This window comes from Notolepis coatsorum (genome assembly GCF_963971535.1).
Source record: "Notolepis coatsorum genome assembly, chromosome: 10".
Taxonomy (NCBI): Eukaryota; Metazoa; Chordata; class Actinopteri; order Aulopiformes; family Paralepididae; genus Notolepis; species Notolepis coatsorum.
Window position 1 is genome coordinate 64,016,053 of NC_140174.1, and position 16,811 is coordinate 64,032,863.

General features: G+C 43.8%; 1 protein-coding gene across 1 annotated transcript in view; it reads right to left on the reverse strand.

The window, feature by feature from the left end:
* Positions 1-12,047, reverse strand: part of rpp30 (ribonuclease P/MRP 30 subunit) — a 56,427-nt gene extending 44,380 nt beyond the window's left edge. Inside the window, exons 1-2 of the mRNA XM_084323613.1 lie at positions 11,926-12,047; positions 11,667-11,725 (exon numbers count right to left, since the gene is read on the reverse strand). Coding sequence (XP_084179739.1) covers positions 11,667-11,725; positions 11,926-12,007 — 141 coding nt within the window. The 5' untranslated portion in view covers positions 12,008-12,047. The remainder of the gene's footprint in view (positions 1-11,666; positions 11,726-11,925) is intronic.
* Between the last annotated feature and the right edge of the window lie 4,764 nt (positions 12,048-16,811).

Sequence of the window (16,811 nt, forward strand, 5' to 3'; positions counted from 1 at the left end):
CCCAACTCAGATCGAGTTTTCCACCTGGCAGCTGTGTGTATTGGTCATGTCTCGCCCCTTCATCAACGGAGGCCGACACAGTATTTGAATACACATCTCACTACATCCTGCGCATGTATAATCGTGGAGACCACATCTGGTCTTTTGTGTGTAACCTGGACTCGCAATGGATAGGTTTGTTGCCGCGATTAAATGGGCTCTGCGCATAACCAGCTGCTATATCACACTGAAGTGAGGTGGCTATCTCGAGGCAGAGTATTAAATCGCCTTTTTGAACTCAGACAAGAAGCACGGATTTTCCTTGCAGACAAAAACAACCCATTGGCAGAGAAATGTGCTGTGCTGATAATGAATGGCTGGCACAGCTGGCATATCTAGCAGACATCTTTGACCGCCTCAATGTGCTGAATCTGGGACTACAAGGTCAGGACACAGACCTGTTGGACTTGCAGCTAAAATGGAGAGCTGGATTAAGAAACTCTGTTAGTGGCACTCGAGTCCAGGATAATCAGAAGAGATTTGGGGGTATTTACTCTGCTTGATGACTTTTTGTAGGAACAGAATGTTGCAAAAAATTATTTGAAGCCCATCATCTGTAGCCACTAGAAGAGCTCACTGAACAATTTCGGAGAGAGAGCGCGGACAATTTGGACAACTGGATCAAAGATCCGTTCATTACGCATGACGCAGCAGGCCTCCCACTGTCTGAGCAGGAGGAGGCGCTCAATGACCTTTCTTGTGACGAGCTACTGAAAGTCAAGCTCACTGGACAGGCACTCGCTGATAAGTTCTGGATATCAGTCCGGAACGAGTACCCAGTGTTGTGTAATGCTACGCTGAGAGTAGAAGCGGATATCCGCCTCCTCCATGTGAACGCATTTTCTTTTTTTTTATGTTCTGGGAACATATTTTGGCTAAATATGCCTCGTTTTATAAATGTGTATACAGAAACAATTCTGTTGCTTTTGATGATAATATTAATTAATTTCATTGATAACATAGTGCTGTGCTGTCATTTCATTTTCTAATAAATATGCATGATCAAGTTCAACAACGTGTGCTTTTATTTTGATATTCCTCATTTCCATGTTGAAAGTACGCAATACATTAACAGGTTCAGCGCCAGAGGTCGCTGTGGGCATATGGCCGTGTGTGCCATCGCTGTAATGAATGGGGATACATGCCGGTGTTTGCAGTGCTAAAACTATATTAAATATTATAGCTATGGATCTAATAATATAGTCGATTGTCATTGAGTTTCTTTCGGTCAAGATGCAAAAAACAGATAATTTTTTCATCCATACATTTCCGTTTTATACATGGTGAATATGAGTATAGTTTTAGAGTAATTCTGTTTATACAATGGCATGCAAATTTCTCGATTCTGATTGGCTGAAACAGTCAAGTTACACGTGGGTATTTGTCATAACCCACCCACAGGACCCGCCCACAACCGAATTACTATCACTCCGCCGTGCGAGTTTTTAGAAATGCAAGCAAGATGGCGGACAGTAAACGTTACGAATGGATATGTTGATAGGGTCATAAAGACTAAATCAAAAACGATCTGTCACTGCAAATGTGTTAGTTTCTTACACAATGTTGGATTATGTAGTCATTGTGGAACAAAATAAAAATCGCGCGAATTGATGACATTTTTTTACCTACTTTCTATAGAAGCAGCTGGTAGGTGCGCTGTTTTAAGTGAGCGTGGATTATTGCATTGATTTTTTTGTATTTTTTTTGTATTATTTTTTAAACAAACACAAACAAACATGACAACACACGATAAGATATACAAGCATTAGTTGACAGTGCACATCCAATGAAATCACATTTTAGTTAATTGTCTTATATAGGATATACCCTTAATACCTGTTATCTAAAAACCTACACACATATGCTCCAGCTCGTACCCCCAGCTCGTACCCCGCCCTTGAATTGATTGATTGCAAATTGTATTACTGTCCGCCTTGTTTCCAACTGGTTAAGCTTGGCGACTCTTTCGAAGTCGCTCTCTTTCGAAGTTGGTTACGGTTAGAGTTTCTTTAGAGCAGAGCGATAGACCACCAGCCCTGATTCCAAACCTTAACCAACTTCGAAAGAGAGCGACTTCGAAAGAGTCGCCAAGCTTAACCAGTTGGAAACAAGGCGGACAGTAATAAAATTAGCAATCAATCAATCAATCAATTCAATAATCCACGCTCACTTAAAACAGCGCACCTCCCAGCTGCTTCTATAGAAAGTAGGTTAAAAAAAAGATTCCCTCCTATTAGTGTTGTCACGATACTGGAATTTCAACTTCGATACGATACCTTGAAAAGTATCGATACTTCGATACCATTTCGATACCAAAAAATAAAATAATAATAATAATAATATTATTATTATTTTTTTTTAACTAATTTTGCTTTTGTTGCTGGTTGATTCTCCTCAGCTTCTCTCTGGTACTATACGAGAAGATAAATACACTTTTAAAACCCTTTGTTTTAAAAAGTGAGAGAGAAGAAATGTGTGACTGCCAGCTACTGAGCGCACCTTTCTAGTTTTGTACTAGTGTAGTATGGATGGGCTCGACCTGACGTTGGAAACGGGGTAGCGTTGTGTCGAGTTCATGCGTGTACTGGTGTAGTATGGATGGGCTCTACCTAACGTTGAAAACGGGGTAGCGTTGTGTCGAGTTCATGCGTGTACTGGTGTAGTGTGGGTGGGCTCGGCGTTACTCCGTTTTCCATGAAGTAATTATAAAGGTGGCCAGCTAGCTAGCTTAAGCTAACGAAGCTAACGGACGGAGCTAACGGACTAGCTAACATTAGCTAATAGCTTTGTTTACAAACTGAAGACAGGTCTGACGCGTCTGTGAGGGGGAGGAGGCTGCAGCAGCTTGTGTCTGTTGGTCTCTGAGGAGGAGGAGGACAGCAGTGTGTCTGTCTGTCTGTCAACAACTTGCGGGAGCAAGCCAGCTGGTATCGATACTGCAGAAAGTATCGGTATTTCGGAAATGAGTATCGAAACCGTTTTAAATATTCAGTATCGGTATGTATCGATACTTCGATATTTGACAACACTACCTCCTATAGGGCAAATAAAACTTATTTTTTTCCCCCTATAGGGCAAAGAAAACTTTTGTTTTTTGTTTTACCTACTTTCTATAGAAGCATCTAAGAATGAAGTTCTATAGAAAGTAGGTTAAAAAAAAGAAAGTTGGATGTGTTAGTTTGTTGGATGTCTTAGTTGAAAGACAGTTGGATGTGTTAGTTTGTTGGATGTCTTACTGAGAACAGTTGGATGCACTTCCGAGCTGCTTCCACATGGAGGCAACTTCTTTATTTTTTTGGGAACTACTTTTTCTGCGGATGGTTGTCAATAAATCTTCAATTAATGTGTGTTTATTGTATAGCAATAAGGTTGGATGACATCGGCCATTGTATAATGCTTTAGTAATCCCAGGAAACGCCGCCAAACAGCATTTTACTGCATTTCACTATAAATCGTGCCATTCCTTGCCTGGATCAATAATCAATCTAAAATCAACGCTAGATTATCTGTATTATGTTTCATCATGCATGCATGAAAGGGTGGGTGGGGATGGGGGAATTTCTATGCTTCGATCGTCACCAACGGAATACGTTACACTAGGGCTGGGCGATAAAACGATAACGATAACTATCGCGATAAATCATTTCCTCGAAATAAACATGAAACGTGGTCGCAAAGTTTCAATATATCGATTTTCCAAGCTTGGATATGAGCACACGCACTAACAATCAATCAGTGAAGGAGATGGCCGAGAGCGAAGGAGACCCGGAAGGAGACCCAGAGGTAGGACTCACTCAACAACAAGGCTTGCTAGGCTAATTAGCTTGCACGGCGCTGTTTTATATATTTACGTGCCGAGTATGTGTGTGGCGTGAATTCTGAGGCCACGTTTATAGTAGTATGGGGTATACAGTGGACGTCGTTTCAATATATTGTGGCGGAAGAGAGTATTTTAGTGTCATATTTAGCACATTGTCATGGAATACACCGCTTAGATACAACAGGCTGGCAGTGGCTAGGATAACTTAATTGCACGGCGCTGTTTTATATATTTACGTGCAGAGTATGTGTGTGGCGTGAATTCTGAGGCCACGTTTATAGTAGTGTGGGGTATACAGTGGACGTCGTTTCAATATATTGTGGCGGAAGAGAGTATTTTAGTGTCATATTTATTACATTGTCATGAGATACTCCGCTTGTCGGCTAACTGCTAACGTGCGCGGACTGATGACGACATCAACTCGACTCGAGACATTCGCAGCAGCATAAGAAGTTAATTAAACTTGACAGACATTATATCGACGATAATTATCGATATCGAATTATATGAAAATAATTTTATCACAATAACGTTTTTGGTCATATCGCCCAGCCCTACGTTACACAGTACATTACAGACACACAACCGATCGCGGGGAAGGAATTATCGGATCAACGCAAGATTGATAACATATAGCCCTTACCTTGTCTATGATGTACTGCAAAAAGAATATTCCAATTATCTGATCGCCATTCCAAGTACTGATCGCGATCGTGTTTCCAACGTAATCCAGCATTGAACATGAACGGGGGGGGCCCGACCCTCGTCGATGCATCAGTTATAAGCGCTTGCCTTGCCCGAGTAGTTAGACCTAGGGCTGGGCGATATGGCCAAAAACGTTATCGCGATAAAATTATTTTCATATAAGTCGATATCGATAATTATCGTCAATATAATGTCTGTCAAGTTTAATTAACTTCTTATGCCCGGCGGCGATGGACGGGCTATTAATAGACTTGTTTTGCTGCTGCGAATGTCTCAAGTTGATGTCGTCATCAGTCCGCGCACGTTAGCAGTTAGCCAGAGCAAGCCGATGTATCCCATGACAATGTACTAAATATGACCCTAAAATACTCCGTTTCGCCCCAATCCATTGCAACGACGTCCACCGTATACCCCACACTACTATAACCGTGGCCTCAGAATTCACGCCACACACCCACTCGGCACGTAAACTATAAAATAGCGCCGTGCAAGCTAATTATCCTAGCCAGCCTTGTTTCCAATGCACTCAATATAACCCTAAAATACTCTGTTCCGCCCCAATACATTGCAACGACATCCACCGTATACCCCACACTACTATAACCGTGCCCTCAGAATTCACGCCACACACCCACTTGGCACGTAAACTATAAAATAGCGCCGTGCAAGCTAATTATCCTAGCCAGCCTTGTTTCCAATGCACTCAATATAACCCTAAAATACTCTGTTCCGCCCCAATACATTGCAACGACGTCCACCGTATACCCCACACTACTATAACCGTGCCCTCCGAATTCACGCCACACACCCACTCGGTACGTAAACTATAAAATAACGCCGTGCAAGCTAATTATCCTAGCCAGCCTTGTTTACTACTTGAGTGCTACCTCTCTACCCAGAGGTGCAGCGCGGGTCTCCTTCCGCTATCGGCCATCTCCTTCACTGATTGGTTGTTAGTGCGTGTGCTCATATCCAAGCTTGGAAAATCGATATATCGAAACTTTGCGATCACGTTTCATGTTTATTTCGAGGAAATAATTTATCGCGATAGTTATCGTTATCGTTTTATCGCCCAGCCCTAGTTAGACCCCGCCCGCGCACCGCAGCTCAGCCCAGACACCAAGCCACATAGTTTCAAATGGAGTGCAATAGCGGCTGCATGGCGTTAGGTGGCGGTATTGGACGTTTGCGATCTCAGAGCCATTCCCAATGATAACATCAGGCTGGATGGATGAAATGGAAATACGACCAAAACCCGACTTTTCTCGGGTTTGGCGCTCAAGCGATGGCGAGTTAACCCAACTTATGTCGGGTCTGGCGTCCATTGTGTTAATTGTTGGGTCGCCAAAAAAAATCCTAAATAAAATGGGCTCGTGGTATAAAAAAGTTTGAGAACCACTGACTTAGAACCAAGAGATGACAGAGAGAAAGAATGCGGAAGTGGAGGGTTGTTGTTGCTGCTGCGAAATCAATTGAGATTTGTTTGGAGAGGAAAATTGAGTTTGGTCGTAGCAAGATGCCTAAGAAGAAGAAGAAGTCTTTAGTGGAGAAGGAGGCAGAGTCATTTAGAAGTTTGATTGATGGCTCGAAGGGGAGTGAGAAGTGGTGGGAGGCGCACAGGTCAGTTTTTGAGACGTGTAGTTTCCATGGTTGGCCCCAGCCCTTGGAAGATTATCCGGGGTTTTGGATGGATGAAGATGGGAACAAGTTTAGTGAGGACTTGATACACAAATGGAGTCGCAAGGAGTGGGAATTGCTCACGGATAGATTGTTCATGGATAGATATCGCGAGGAGGAGAGGAACAACAGTGATGGGGGTGAGAATAGCAAGGGCAAGGATTCGGGTGGTGACAGTATGGAGTGTAGTGGGGAGGAGAGTGGGGGAGAAGGGTGGGCAAAGGTGGAGAAGAAGAGTGAGGGGAAGGGGAGTAAGAGGAAGAAAGAGAGGGGAGATAGCTTGAGTGGGTCAGAGGATGAGGGTAGAGGAAAGGGTTTTGGAGGGTTGAATGTAGTGGTGCGTTTTGAGGGAGAAAATGGAGTTGGGGATATAGAGCCGAATCAGCTGTCGAAGATCATTAAAGCGCAGTTAGGTGAGGTAAGGTACGGGAAGGTGTTGGGGGATGGGAACTTGTTTATAGGGTGTGTAAGTGTAGTGCAGGTAGAGAGGGCAAGGGAAATGAAGAGCATTGGAAAAGTGAAGGTCTGTGGAGTAGGGATAGTAGGGGAGAAAAGGGATAGTGGGTGCAAGGGGGTGATTGGGGGAATTCCAATTAAGGTTAGTATGGATCAGCTGTTAGGGGATTTGAGGAGTGACGAACGCAATGGGAAAGTTAAGAGTGTAGAGAGGATGAAGAGAGGGGCAGAGAAGGAGGAGACAGGGACCATAGTTATTCAGTTTGAGGGTGAGGTTAGTCCGAGAGTGGTATTTGGCATATAGGGTTAGGGAGTTTGTGCCAAATCCGTTGAGGTGTTATAGGTGCCAGGAGTTTGGACATGTAGCTAAGTGGTGTAGGAAGGGACAGAGATGTGGTAGGTGTAGTGGGGAGCATAAGTATGGGGAGTGTGAACTGGGAGTGGAGCCGAAGTGTTGTAGTTGTGGTGGGAAGCATAGTGTAGCGTATTGGGGTTGTGAGGCGATGAAGCTAGAGGTAATGGTCCAGCAGGTGCGAAGGGAAGGTAGAATTTCATATGCGGAGGCAGCTAGGAAGGTAGGACAGGGACAGCAAGACAAGGGACAGGGGTTTAGGGAAGGGCAGTTGGCAGTAAGGATAGTGCAGGAGGATCAGGGAAAGCAAGATAGGGGGCAGGGTTTTAGGATAGGGCATCGGGTGGTAGAGGAAGTTCAGGCGAAGAAAGAGAGGGTGTTTAGGGAGAAGTTAGGTATGGTGGCCTTTGTGGCAGGAGTAGTGAATATGACAGCGACGGTTAGCAGTAGGACAGAGAGGACTAGGTTGATAGTTTTAGCAGCAGTGGGACACTTGGGTATGGAGGGGTTGACAGTGGAGGATGTTTTTACGGAGTTAAACAGGGTGGCTGGTCAAGTAGCGTTAGAGAAGGGGGGTGTTAGTGAGCGAGTAGGTCAGAGTCAGCCCACAGGAGGCAAGGGGGGACTCAGATTAGGTTTGGATAGGGTGGTGATGTTAGGGATGGGTTTGTTGTTTTGTGTGTTATGGGGTTGAATGGAGTGTACAGTAGGTGGCGGTATGCAGCTTTTGTGGTCGCAATCTGCCACTATACCCAGTGAAGAAGAAGGTTATTGTGGAATGGTGTGTGCAGTAGCATAGATATATATCTATGTGCAGTAGGTGGCGGTGTGCGGCTCTTGTAGTCGCGACCCGCCATAATTTTGTTTTTACAGTGATCTCACTGTCATGTGGAGGGCGGCAATACGCCTAGATGCGTAGTCCGCCGGAAACTTAAACGAAGAAGAAGAAGAAGAAGAAGACTTAGAACCAAGAGGAGAGACCACGTCAATCCAGTGTTAGCTACTCTGCACTGACTTCTGGTAACAATTAGAATATTTACGGTCCTCCTCCTTATATACAAAGCACTAAATGGAACAGGAACAAGCTACATTGCCAATTCCATCTATGTGAATCTGAATCTGACTACTACTAGTTTATTGAAGGTTCCCAACCACAGCCAAAATAAAAAATGGGGATGCAGCCTTTGTGAATTATGCACCAAAGCTATGGACATCATTAGGGAGGCTAGATACTAAATATTTTCAGAAGAAAGCTAAAAACTACTGCAGATGAGTTACATTATTGCATTGCACTATTTTACTGCTAATTTATGTAAATGATAGGTATTTTATTGCACTACTTCTATTCTGTCTACACTTTTTGCATTGCTCTTATTCGGTCTATCTTACTCATTTTATGTCTGCACTTTATGCATTGCTTTTATAGATTTGTCTATAATTATGCCCATTTTATGCCTATGTTTATTTTGTGTCTACATCACTGCTGTGAAGCACTTTGGGCTGCAATTCTTGTATGAAAGGTGCTATACAAATAACGTTTATTATCAGACATTATTGTTATCATTGAATGAATGAATGAAAACTTTATTTAACAGATTGCAGAATGGGTACAATACAGTACGGCTCAATACATACAATTGTTAGACCTGAGAAAGACGTTTGTCTTGTTTCCATCAGGGTCCCCCATTTTCAATTCATATAGACATTTATGACATACACAACATACATGACATTTATGGCATAGGGACATATAGGTATTTAGTACTGATACATTTGTGACATAAGCGGTATTCAAATATACGGTACTGTTACCCCTAGATCCTGACAAGAGTATATACATATGATGGGGAGGGGACTGTACATTAGGAGGGGGTGGGTGGGTGGGAGGGAAATATACATACGGCGGGGAGGGAATATATACATGCGGTGGGGAGGAGACTGTCTATTAGGAGGTGGTGGGGGTTTTGGGCATTTACGGTGGCCAGTTTCGAATTGCAGCCTCCCGTAGGTGCTCTTTAAGAGCGGTTTTGAATGTGGGCAGGGATTCACGTTCCTTTACAGCTTTGGGTAGGGCGTTCCACATTGTTGTGGCATAATTGCAAAACGTGTTTAGTCCCTTGTTTGAGCCGAATCTGGGTTTAACATGATTTGTTGAGCTTCCTCTGGTGTAGTGGTTGTGGTATTCACTGACCTTTGGGAAGTATTTTGACATGTACATGGGCACCCTGGTCGTATAGTGTATCTTGTAGACCAGGCCCATTGCAAGTTGCTGTACTCTGTCGTCTACTCTAAGCCATCCTAGGTTGTCAAAGTGGGCAGGGGTGAGGTGGGTTCTGGGGTTCAGGTCAAGTAGTAGTCTGACCAGTTTGTTTTGTGATGTTTGTAATTTTGTTTTAAGCGCCTTTGAGGTGCTTTGGTACCATGAGGTGCACGCATAGTCATAGTACCCTTGAATGAGTGCTCCTGCCAGAGTCTTCAGGGTATTCTTGTTTACCAGAGAGGAGATCCGGTACAAGAATCTAGTTCGTTGGTAGGGATGGGTACCTTTCACATTTGAACCGATACCGGTACCTGTGAATCGATACCGGTACCCAACGGTACCTTTTTCCGTTACTTTAGTCTCAAGAAATTTAATTTACCTACCTCAGTCATAAAAAAATATCCAAACTTCAAATAACTACAATTTCGACAGTTTTCGGCTTGTCATTGCTCCGACTGCTTTGTTGTTGAATGTTTCGGTTTCTCACTTGATTCGATACTCTGTAGTACCGACGTGTTTCGGTTCGGTGCCTCAAAAGTACCGAATTCGGTACCCATCCCTAGGGGTGGACGGTATGGTCTAAAATTTATATCACGGTATAATTTGAAGCATAGACGGTAACGGTATATATCACGGTTTCAGTGTTTCCGTTAGAATAATTTTTTGCCTGATAGGCAGGCTATATAAAGAATGACATCCTCAAGGCATGTAGATTTATAATATTTTAACTTAAAACTAGGCTACTTTTGCGTAGAAAGTCATTATATTCCAAATAAAATAAGTCCCGAGTCCGTGCTGCTCCCATTGCAAACAGCCGGGCTGGATGCTGGATTTTGCTAGAAGCATATGTAGCTGCAGAGCCGCAGAGCCAGCAGCGCTTTCAGGTCTGGTCACAGCTTTCAGCCGTTGGGTGGGGGGGGCGCTGTTGAGCGGACGTGACCTGAAAGCGCTGCAGGCTCTGCGGCTCTGCAGCTACATATGCTTACATATGCAGCCGTCCTCCCGCTGCAGCCGTCGTTATCATAACACTACACGCATATCATAATGTTTACAGCAAACTGTAGTTGATCACCAGGTATGTTTTATTAACGTAGAATAATTCATATAAGAAAAACGATAGGGACATCTCTTACCTTTCTCCACTGGTTAAAAATGCCAGGAACTGAAATTGAAACTTGCTGTGCGCCGCGGTGATATGTGTTTATTATGAAATGACAATTGCGTGTTGACACGCCCACTGCGCGAAGCCTCCTAAATAACTTTTTCCAGTTTGCACATATCTATTATCTATGACTAATTCTATCTATTTTTAGGGGCAAATGCGATTGAAATAGTCGCGCTGTGGTTACATGACGTCATTGCTATTTTAGAGCTGCGCTACCGGTTACACGGTATAGTCAAAATCCATACCGTAGAGCAAATTAATACCGTTTATACCGTATACCGTTTATACCGTCCACCCCTACCCATCCCTATTCGTTGGTTGACTTTTTTTATTACATTGGATGCCATTTTGTCACAGGAAAGATTTGCCTCTAGGATGGAACCCAGGTAGGTAATTTAGTCTTTCCTTGTGACAATATTGTCACCCACTGTAACTGAGAAGCCGTCGGTCTTGCTGAGTTTGTTATTTGAACCGAAGAGAATGGACTCTGTTTTGCCCATGTGTAATGATAGTTTGTTATCAGCGAGCCATATGCAGATTTTGCCTAGTTCCGTGCTGAGGGTTTTTTCAACCTGCAACTTGTTCTTGTCAGAGACCAGCAGGGCTGAGTCGTCCGCAAACAGGAACAAGTTGCAGTCACAGGCTGACGACATGTAATTTGCATAAATTAGGACGAGTAGCGGTCCTAGTATGCTTCCTTGTGGAACACCACAGCTCACTGTGAGGGGGGGGGATAGAGTACCGTTTACCTCTACCATCTGTTCTCTCCCCTCCAGGTAGGATTGCATCCAGCTCACTGATAAACTATCAAAACCAATTGCTTTTAGCTTGTCCATTAGAATGGAGTGATTGACAGTGTCGAAGGCCTTTTGTAGGTCCAGCATGACCATGCCGCAGTGTTTGCCCGCGTCCACCTCTTGTTTGATGTGGTCGTTCAAATAGAGGAGGCATGCATTACATTAGTATACATTACATTAGTATACTATGTAGTGAATCTGAATCTGGATTATTACAATTTATAGTCTCAGATTCAGATAAGATTCAAATATCCAAGCATACTTTTTATAACGATATAATTTGTAAAATTACTTGAACACCACGCATCTAATAATTACAAGAGTAAGAGTAACGTTACTATGCTAATAACATCACGGCTGTGTTTTGTTCGCAGGCAACGTTACGAGCTACCAACCTGTTTCTTCTTCGCTGTTGGCTCAATCACATAATTGATGGCGACTGTGGAGTACCCAACTAAAAGATAACAACAAAGTATCAAGGTGAAAACACCGCAGCGCTCGTACAACAACGTTACGTTAGCTAATAATGCTAATCAATTAGCTAGCAAGCTAGTTAGTTGCACTTTCAAACATGCATGCATTGCCGACTCAGTAAACATGATATCTTAATTCATTTACAACTCGTTGCAATATAAAATAGTTAGTGCTAGTTACGGTGCGCAGCTGTCTCTATCAAGCTCTGCAACTTCTTCTTGTCGGCTGTGTAGGCGATGTTTAGATCCATATAAGCAGACATGCTTCCATCTGTACATATATTCCTGCTCCTGGGGGGGAAATGCCGTATAGACCACTACACTTCCGCGTTGCGTGTAGCTTATTGCCAGCGGAAGAGTGCAAGAATGCGTGTTGCTTATTAACAGCGGAAGAGTGCAAAAATGCTTCCGCATTCGTCACCGCACGCCACTACGGTAATGCGCCTTTCCTTTCACGCCGCTCAGACAAATGCATATGGCATTTCCGCGTACATTGCAACGAATCACTTGGAACCTCGGCTGTCTTTAACTATGAGTGAACACCACGCAACATTGTAACGTTAACGTGTACTTTACTATGGAATATACATGTATATTATCGCGACGCGTCGTCAGACTAAACAGTGTTGTGAACACAACACATTGTAACGTTAACGTGTACTTTACTATGGAATATACATGTATATTATCGCGACGCGTCGTCACAGACTAAACAGTGTTGTGAACACAACACATTGTAACGTTAACGTGTACTTTACTATGGAATATACATGTATATTATCGCGACGCGTCGTCACAGACTAAACAGTGTTGTGAATACAACACATTGTAACGTTAACGTGTACTTTACTATGGAATATACATGTATATTATCGCGACGCGTCGTCACAGACTAAACAGTGTTGTGAACACAACACATTGTAACGTTAACGTGTACTTTACTATGGAATATACATGTATATTATCGCGACGCGTCGTCACAGACTAAACAGTGTTGTGAACACAACACATTGTAACGTTAACGTGTACTTTACTATGGAATATACATGTATATTATCGCGACGCGTCGTCACAGACTAAACAGTGTTGTGAATACAACACATTGTAACGTTAACGTGTACTTTACTATGGAATATACATGTATATTATCGCGACACGTCGTCACAGACTAAACAGTGTTGTGAACACAACACATTGTAACGTTAACGTGTACTTTACTATGGAATATACATGTATATTATCACGACGCGTCGTCACAGACTAAACAGTGTTGTGAACACAACACATTGTAACGTTAACGTGTACTTTACTATGGAATATACATGTATTGTTAGAAAATGTTTTGGATCAGGCGGTTAGGTGGCCGAGCGGAGATTGCGTTCGTCACCAGCCCCGGAGCTGAGCTGGATTTGCCTGTTCGAATCCAGCTCACAGCTCCGGGGTTGTCACCAGCTTGGCTGGCCGTCTGCACTGATACAATTGGCTGTATCAGAGGGTGGGAGAAGCTGGCGGGGTGGGTCCGGGTCGTTGTAAACAGCGACTCCTACAGTTCGGTCGGGGCGCCTGCTAAGCGCGGATTGGACGTGAGGGGGATAGTGTGGTCCTCCCACACGCTACGCCCTCTCAATGAGAATCCGCGCTGCCAGGTGAAAAGAAGCGGTGATTGGCTGGACGTGTGTCGGAGGAAGCACGTGGTAGCCTCCACTCTCCCAGATGATCTGACTGTGGGGGGTAAGTGCGCAGCGACCAGGAAGGGACTGGGAATTGGCATACGACTAACATTGGGATGGGAGAAAATCGGCGGAAAATGGAGGGGGAAAAAGACCAAAAAAAAAAAATTTTTGGATCTAAATCAGCGTGATTAAATTGAACCAAAGCGTGTTAATATGTGTCAAACCAAGCGGGGATCTCATGCGCGCGCGAGCGCGGCGCGAGCACCTCGTGAGCACGCCGGTGCACGCCGGTGCACCTGGGCGAAGGAAAAGGAAAGGCGCATTACCGTAGTGGCGTGCGGTGACGAATGCGGAAGCATTTTTGCACTCTTCCGCTGTTAATAAGCAACACGTGTACGGTAATGCGCCTTTCCTTTCACGCCGCTTATTGCTTATTGCCAGCGGAGGAGCGCTACCGAGTGCTTCCGCGTTTTCCCTGATTGGCTGCGACACGCCCCGCGGCAGGCGCGGCAGCCGCAGAGCAGAGCGGCAGAGCTTGCGGCAGAGCTTGCGGCATTATGTAGCCGTAATCGCTTTCACGCCGCTCGCGTGTAGCTTATTCCCAGCGGAAGAGTGCAAGAATGCTTCCGCATTCGTCACCGCACGCCAGTACGGTAATGCGCCTTTCCTTTCGCCCCGCTCAGACAAATGCATGCTACATTGCAACACAACGCAGCATTTCCGCGTACATTGCAACGAATCACTTGGAGTTTGAAAGTGATATCAGAAGAAACTACTCAACCTCGGCTGTCTTTAACTATGAGTGAACACAACGCATTGTAACGTTAACGCAGCTGTCAACTGTACTTTACTATGGAATATACATGTATATTATCGCGACGCGTCGTCACAGACTAAACAGTGTTCTGGATTTTCCTACAATGGATTATTGATTGTAAATTGAACCCTTGCACTGAAGAACCATTATGAATCTGTGTTAGAAATTTTTTTGGATCTAAATCACTTGGAGTTTGAAAGTGATATCAGAAGAAACAGTGTTCTGGATTTTCCTACAATGGATTATTGATTGTAAATTGAACCCTTGCACTGAAGAACCATTATGAATCTGTGTTAGAATTTTTTTTGGATCTAAATCACTTGGAGTTTGAAAGTGATATCAGAAGAAACTACTCAACCTCGGCTGTCTTTAACTATGAGTGAACACAACACATTGTAACGTTAACGCAGCTGTCAACTGTACTTATCTAAACATGGTAAGTTAGAGTGCTGTGTTCACTCATAAATACAGTATTGATTGATTGATTGAAAAGTGTATTAACAGATTGCAGAATGGGTACAGTACAGTACAGCTCAATACATACAATATAGAGGTTGAGTACTTCATTATCTAAAGATGGTAAGTTAGAGTGTTGTGTTCAGTCAGACAGTAGACAAGTAGAGGTTGAGTACTTTATTATCTAAACATGGTAAGTTAGAGTGTTGTGTTCACTCATAGTTAAATACAGTAGAGGTTGAGTACTTCATTATCTAAACATGGTAAGTTAGAGTGTTGTGTTCACTCATAGTTAAAGACAGCCGAGGTTGAGTAGTTTCTTCTGATATCACTTTCAAACTCCAAGTGATTTAGATCCAAAACATTTTCTAACACAGATTCATAATGGTTCTTCAGTGCAAGGGTTCAATTTACAATCAATAATCCATTGTAGGAAAATCCAGAACACTGTTTCTTCTGATATCACTTTCAAACTCCAAGTGATTTAGATCCAAAACATTTTCTAACACAGATTCATAATGGTTCTTCAGTGCAAGGGTTCAATTTACAATCAATAATCCATTGTAGGAAAATCCAGAACAGTTTAGTCTGTGACGACGCGTCGCAATAATATACATGTATATTCCATAGTAAAGTACAGTTGACAGCTGCGTTAACGTTACAATGCGTTGTGTTCACTCATAGTTAAAGACAGCCGAGGTTGAGTAGTTTCTTCTGATATCACTTTCAAACTCCAAGTGATTTGTTGCAATGTACGTGGAAATGCTGCGTTGTGTTGCAATGTACTACATGCATTTGTCTGAGCGGCGCGAAAGGAAAGGCGCATTACCGTACTGGCGTGCGGTGACGAATGCGGAAGCATTCTTGCACTCTTCCGCTGGCAATAAGCTACACACGAGCGGCGTGAAAGCGATTACGGCTACATAATGCCGCAAGCTCTGCCGCTCCGCTCTGCGGCTGCCGCGCCTGCCGCGGGGCGTGTCGCAGCCAATCAGGGAAAACGCGGAAGCACTCGGCAGCACTCCTCCGCTGGCAATCAGCAATAAACGGCGTGAAAGGAAAGGCGCATTACGCCCCGAACTCACTGCTCACGAACGAATTTCACGTGCGGCCCCCTCGTGAGATCGCGCGCCTGGTCAGGCACACTGGACCTACGACTTGAGCGTGCGGAAGCGCACCGAGGAAGGCATATTTACATTGGGACAGCTGTAAATGCCTAGTCTATATGCAAAGTCAGTCATTTTAGAATGATGATCAGTGTGACTGTACTCCTGAAAGAGCAGCGTGTAGCCCCAGCAGCAGCAAGAGCTTATTATTATTATTATTATTATTATTATTATTATTATTATTATTATTATTATTATTATTATTATTATTATGCAACATTGTAATAGTTATAGGTATAAACAAACATACAGACAAACATTCAAGGTGTTTATTTGCAGATACAGACACAGCTGGTTGAACAACATCTATATCTGTGGTAATAATGCAGATATTCAATTGTATTTCTGTGACAATGCGCGTGGCGCGCCGCCTCAAATAGGATCGAGGCGAAAAAATAGCTTGCCGCTCGCCAGCCACTCGGGAGGCGCGCTCCCGCTCGCGGCCAGTGTGCCTACTATCGTCCGTTAACATGGGAGCGGAAGTGAAGAGGCAGCCGCCCGTCCGTGTTCGTTCGTGAGCAGTGAGTTCGGGCCGTAACCGTACTGGCGTGCGGTGACGAGGGCGGAAGCATCCTTGCACTCTTCCGCTGGCAATAAGCTACACGCGGTCGGGTTGTGGTTACGTTAACGCGAGAATGTATCGCGAGAGTAGTGTCGGTCTGCTTTGTGTTGGATGTGTTGTCTGTGAGTAAAGCTACCCGACCCAGTCCGTGTCTCGGTTCCTTGGCGTGAGAAGAATTTACAAAGAGCAGGTTTGTGGTTTAAATTATTTAGATGTAATTTTCTTGGAGAAATGTAATTTAGGTCTAATGTTACGTGGAATATGTCCAGTAATGGCGGAATGGAGCACGGAGGGAATAGCACTTTGTCAAGATATCAGAAACAGAAACTAGATAGACTTCTGGTTGACATCGCCTTCAAAATAAAAGGGCGGAAGACTATTCTGAATACTATA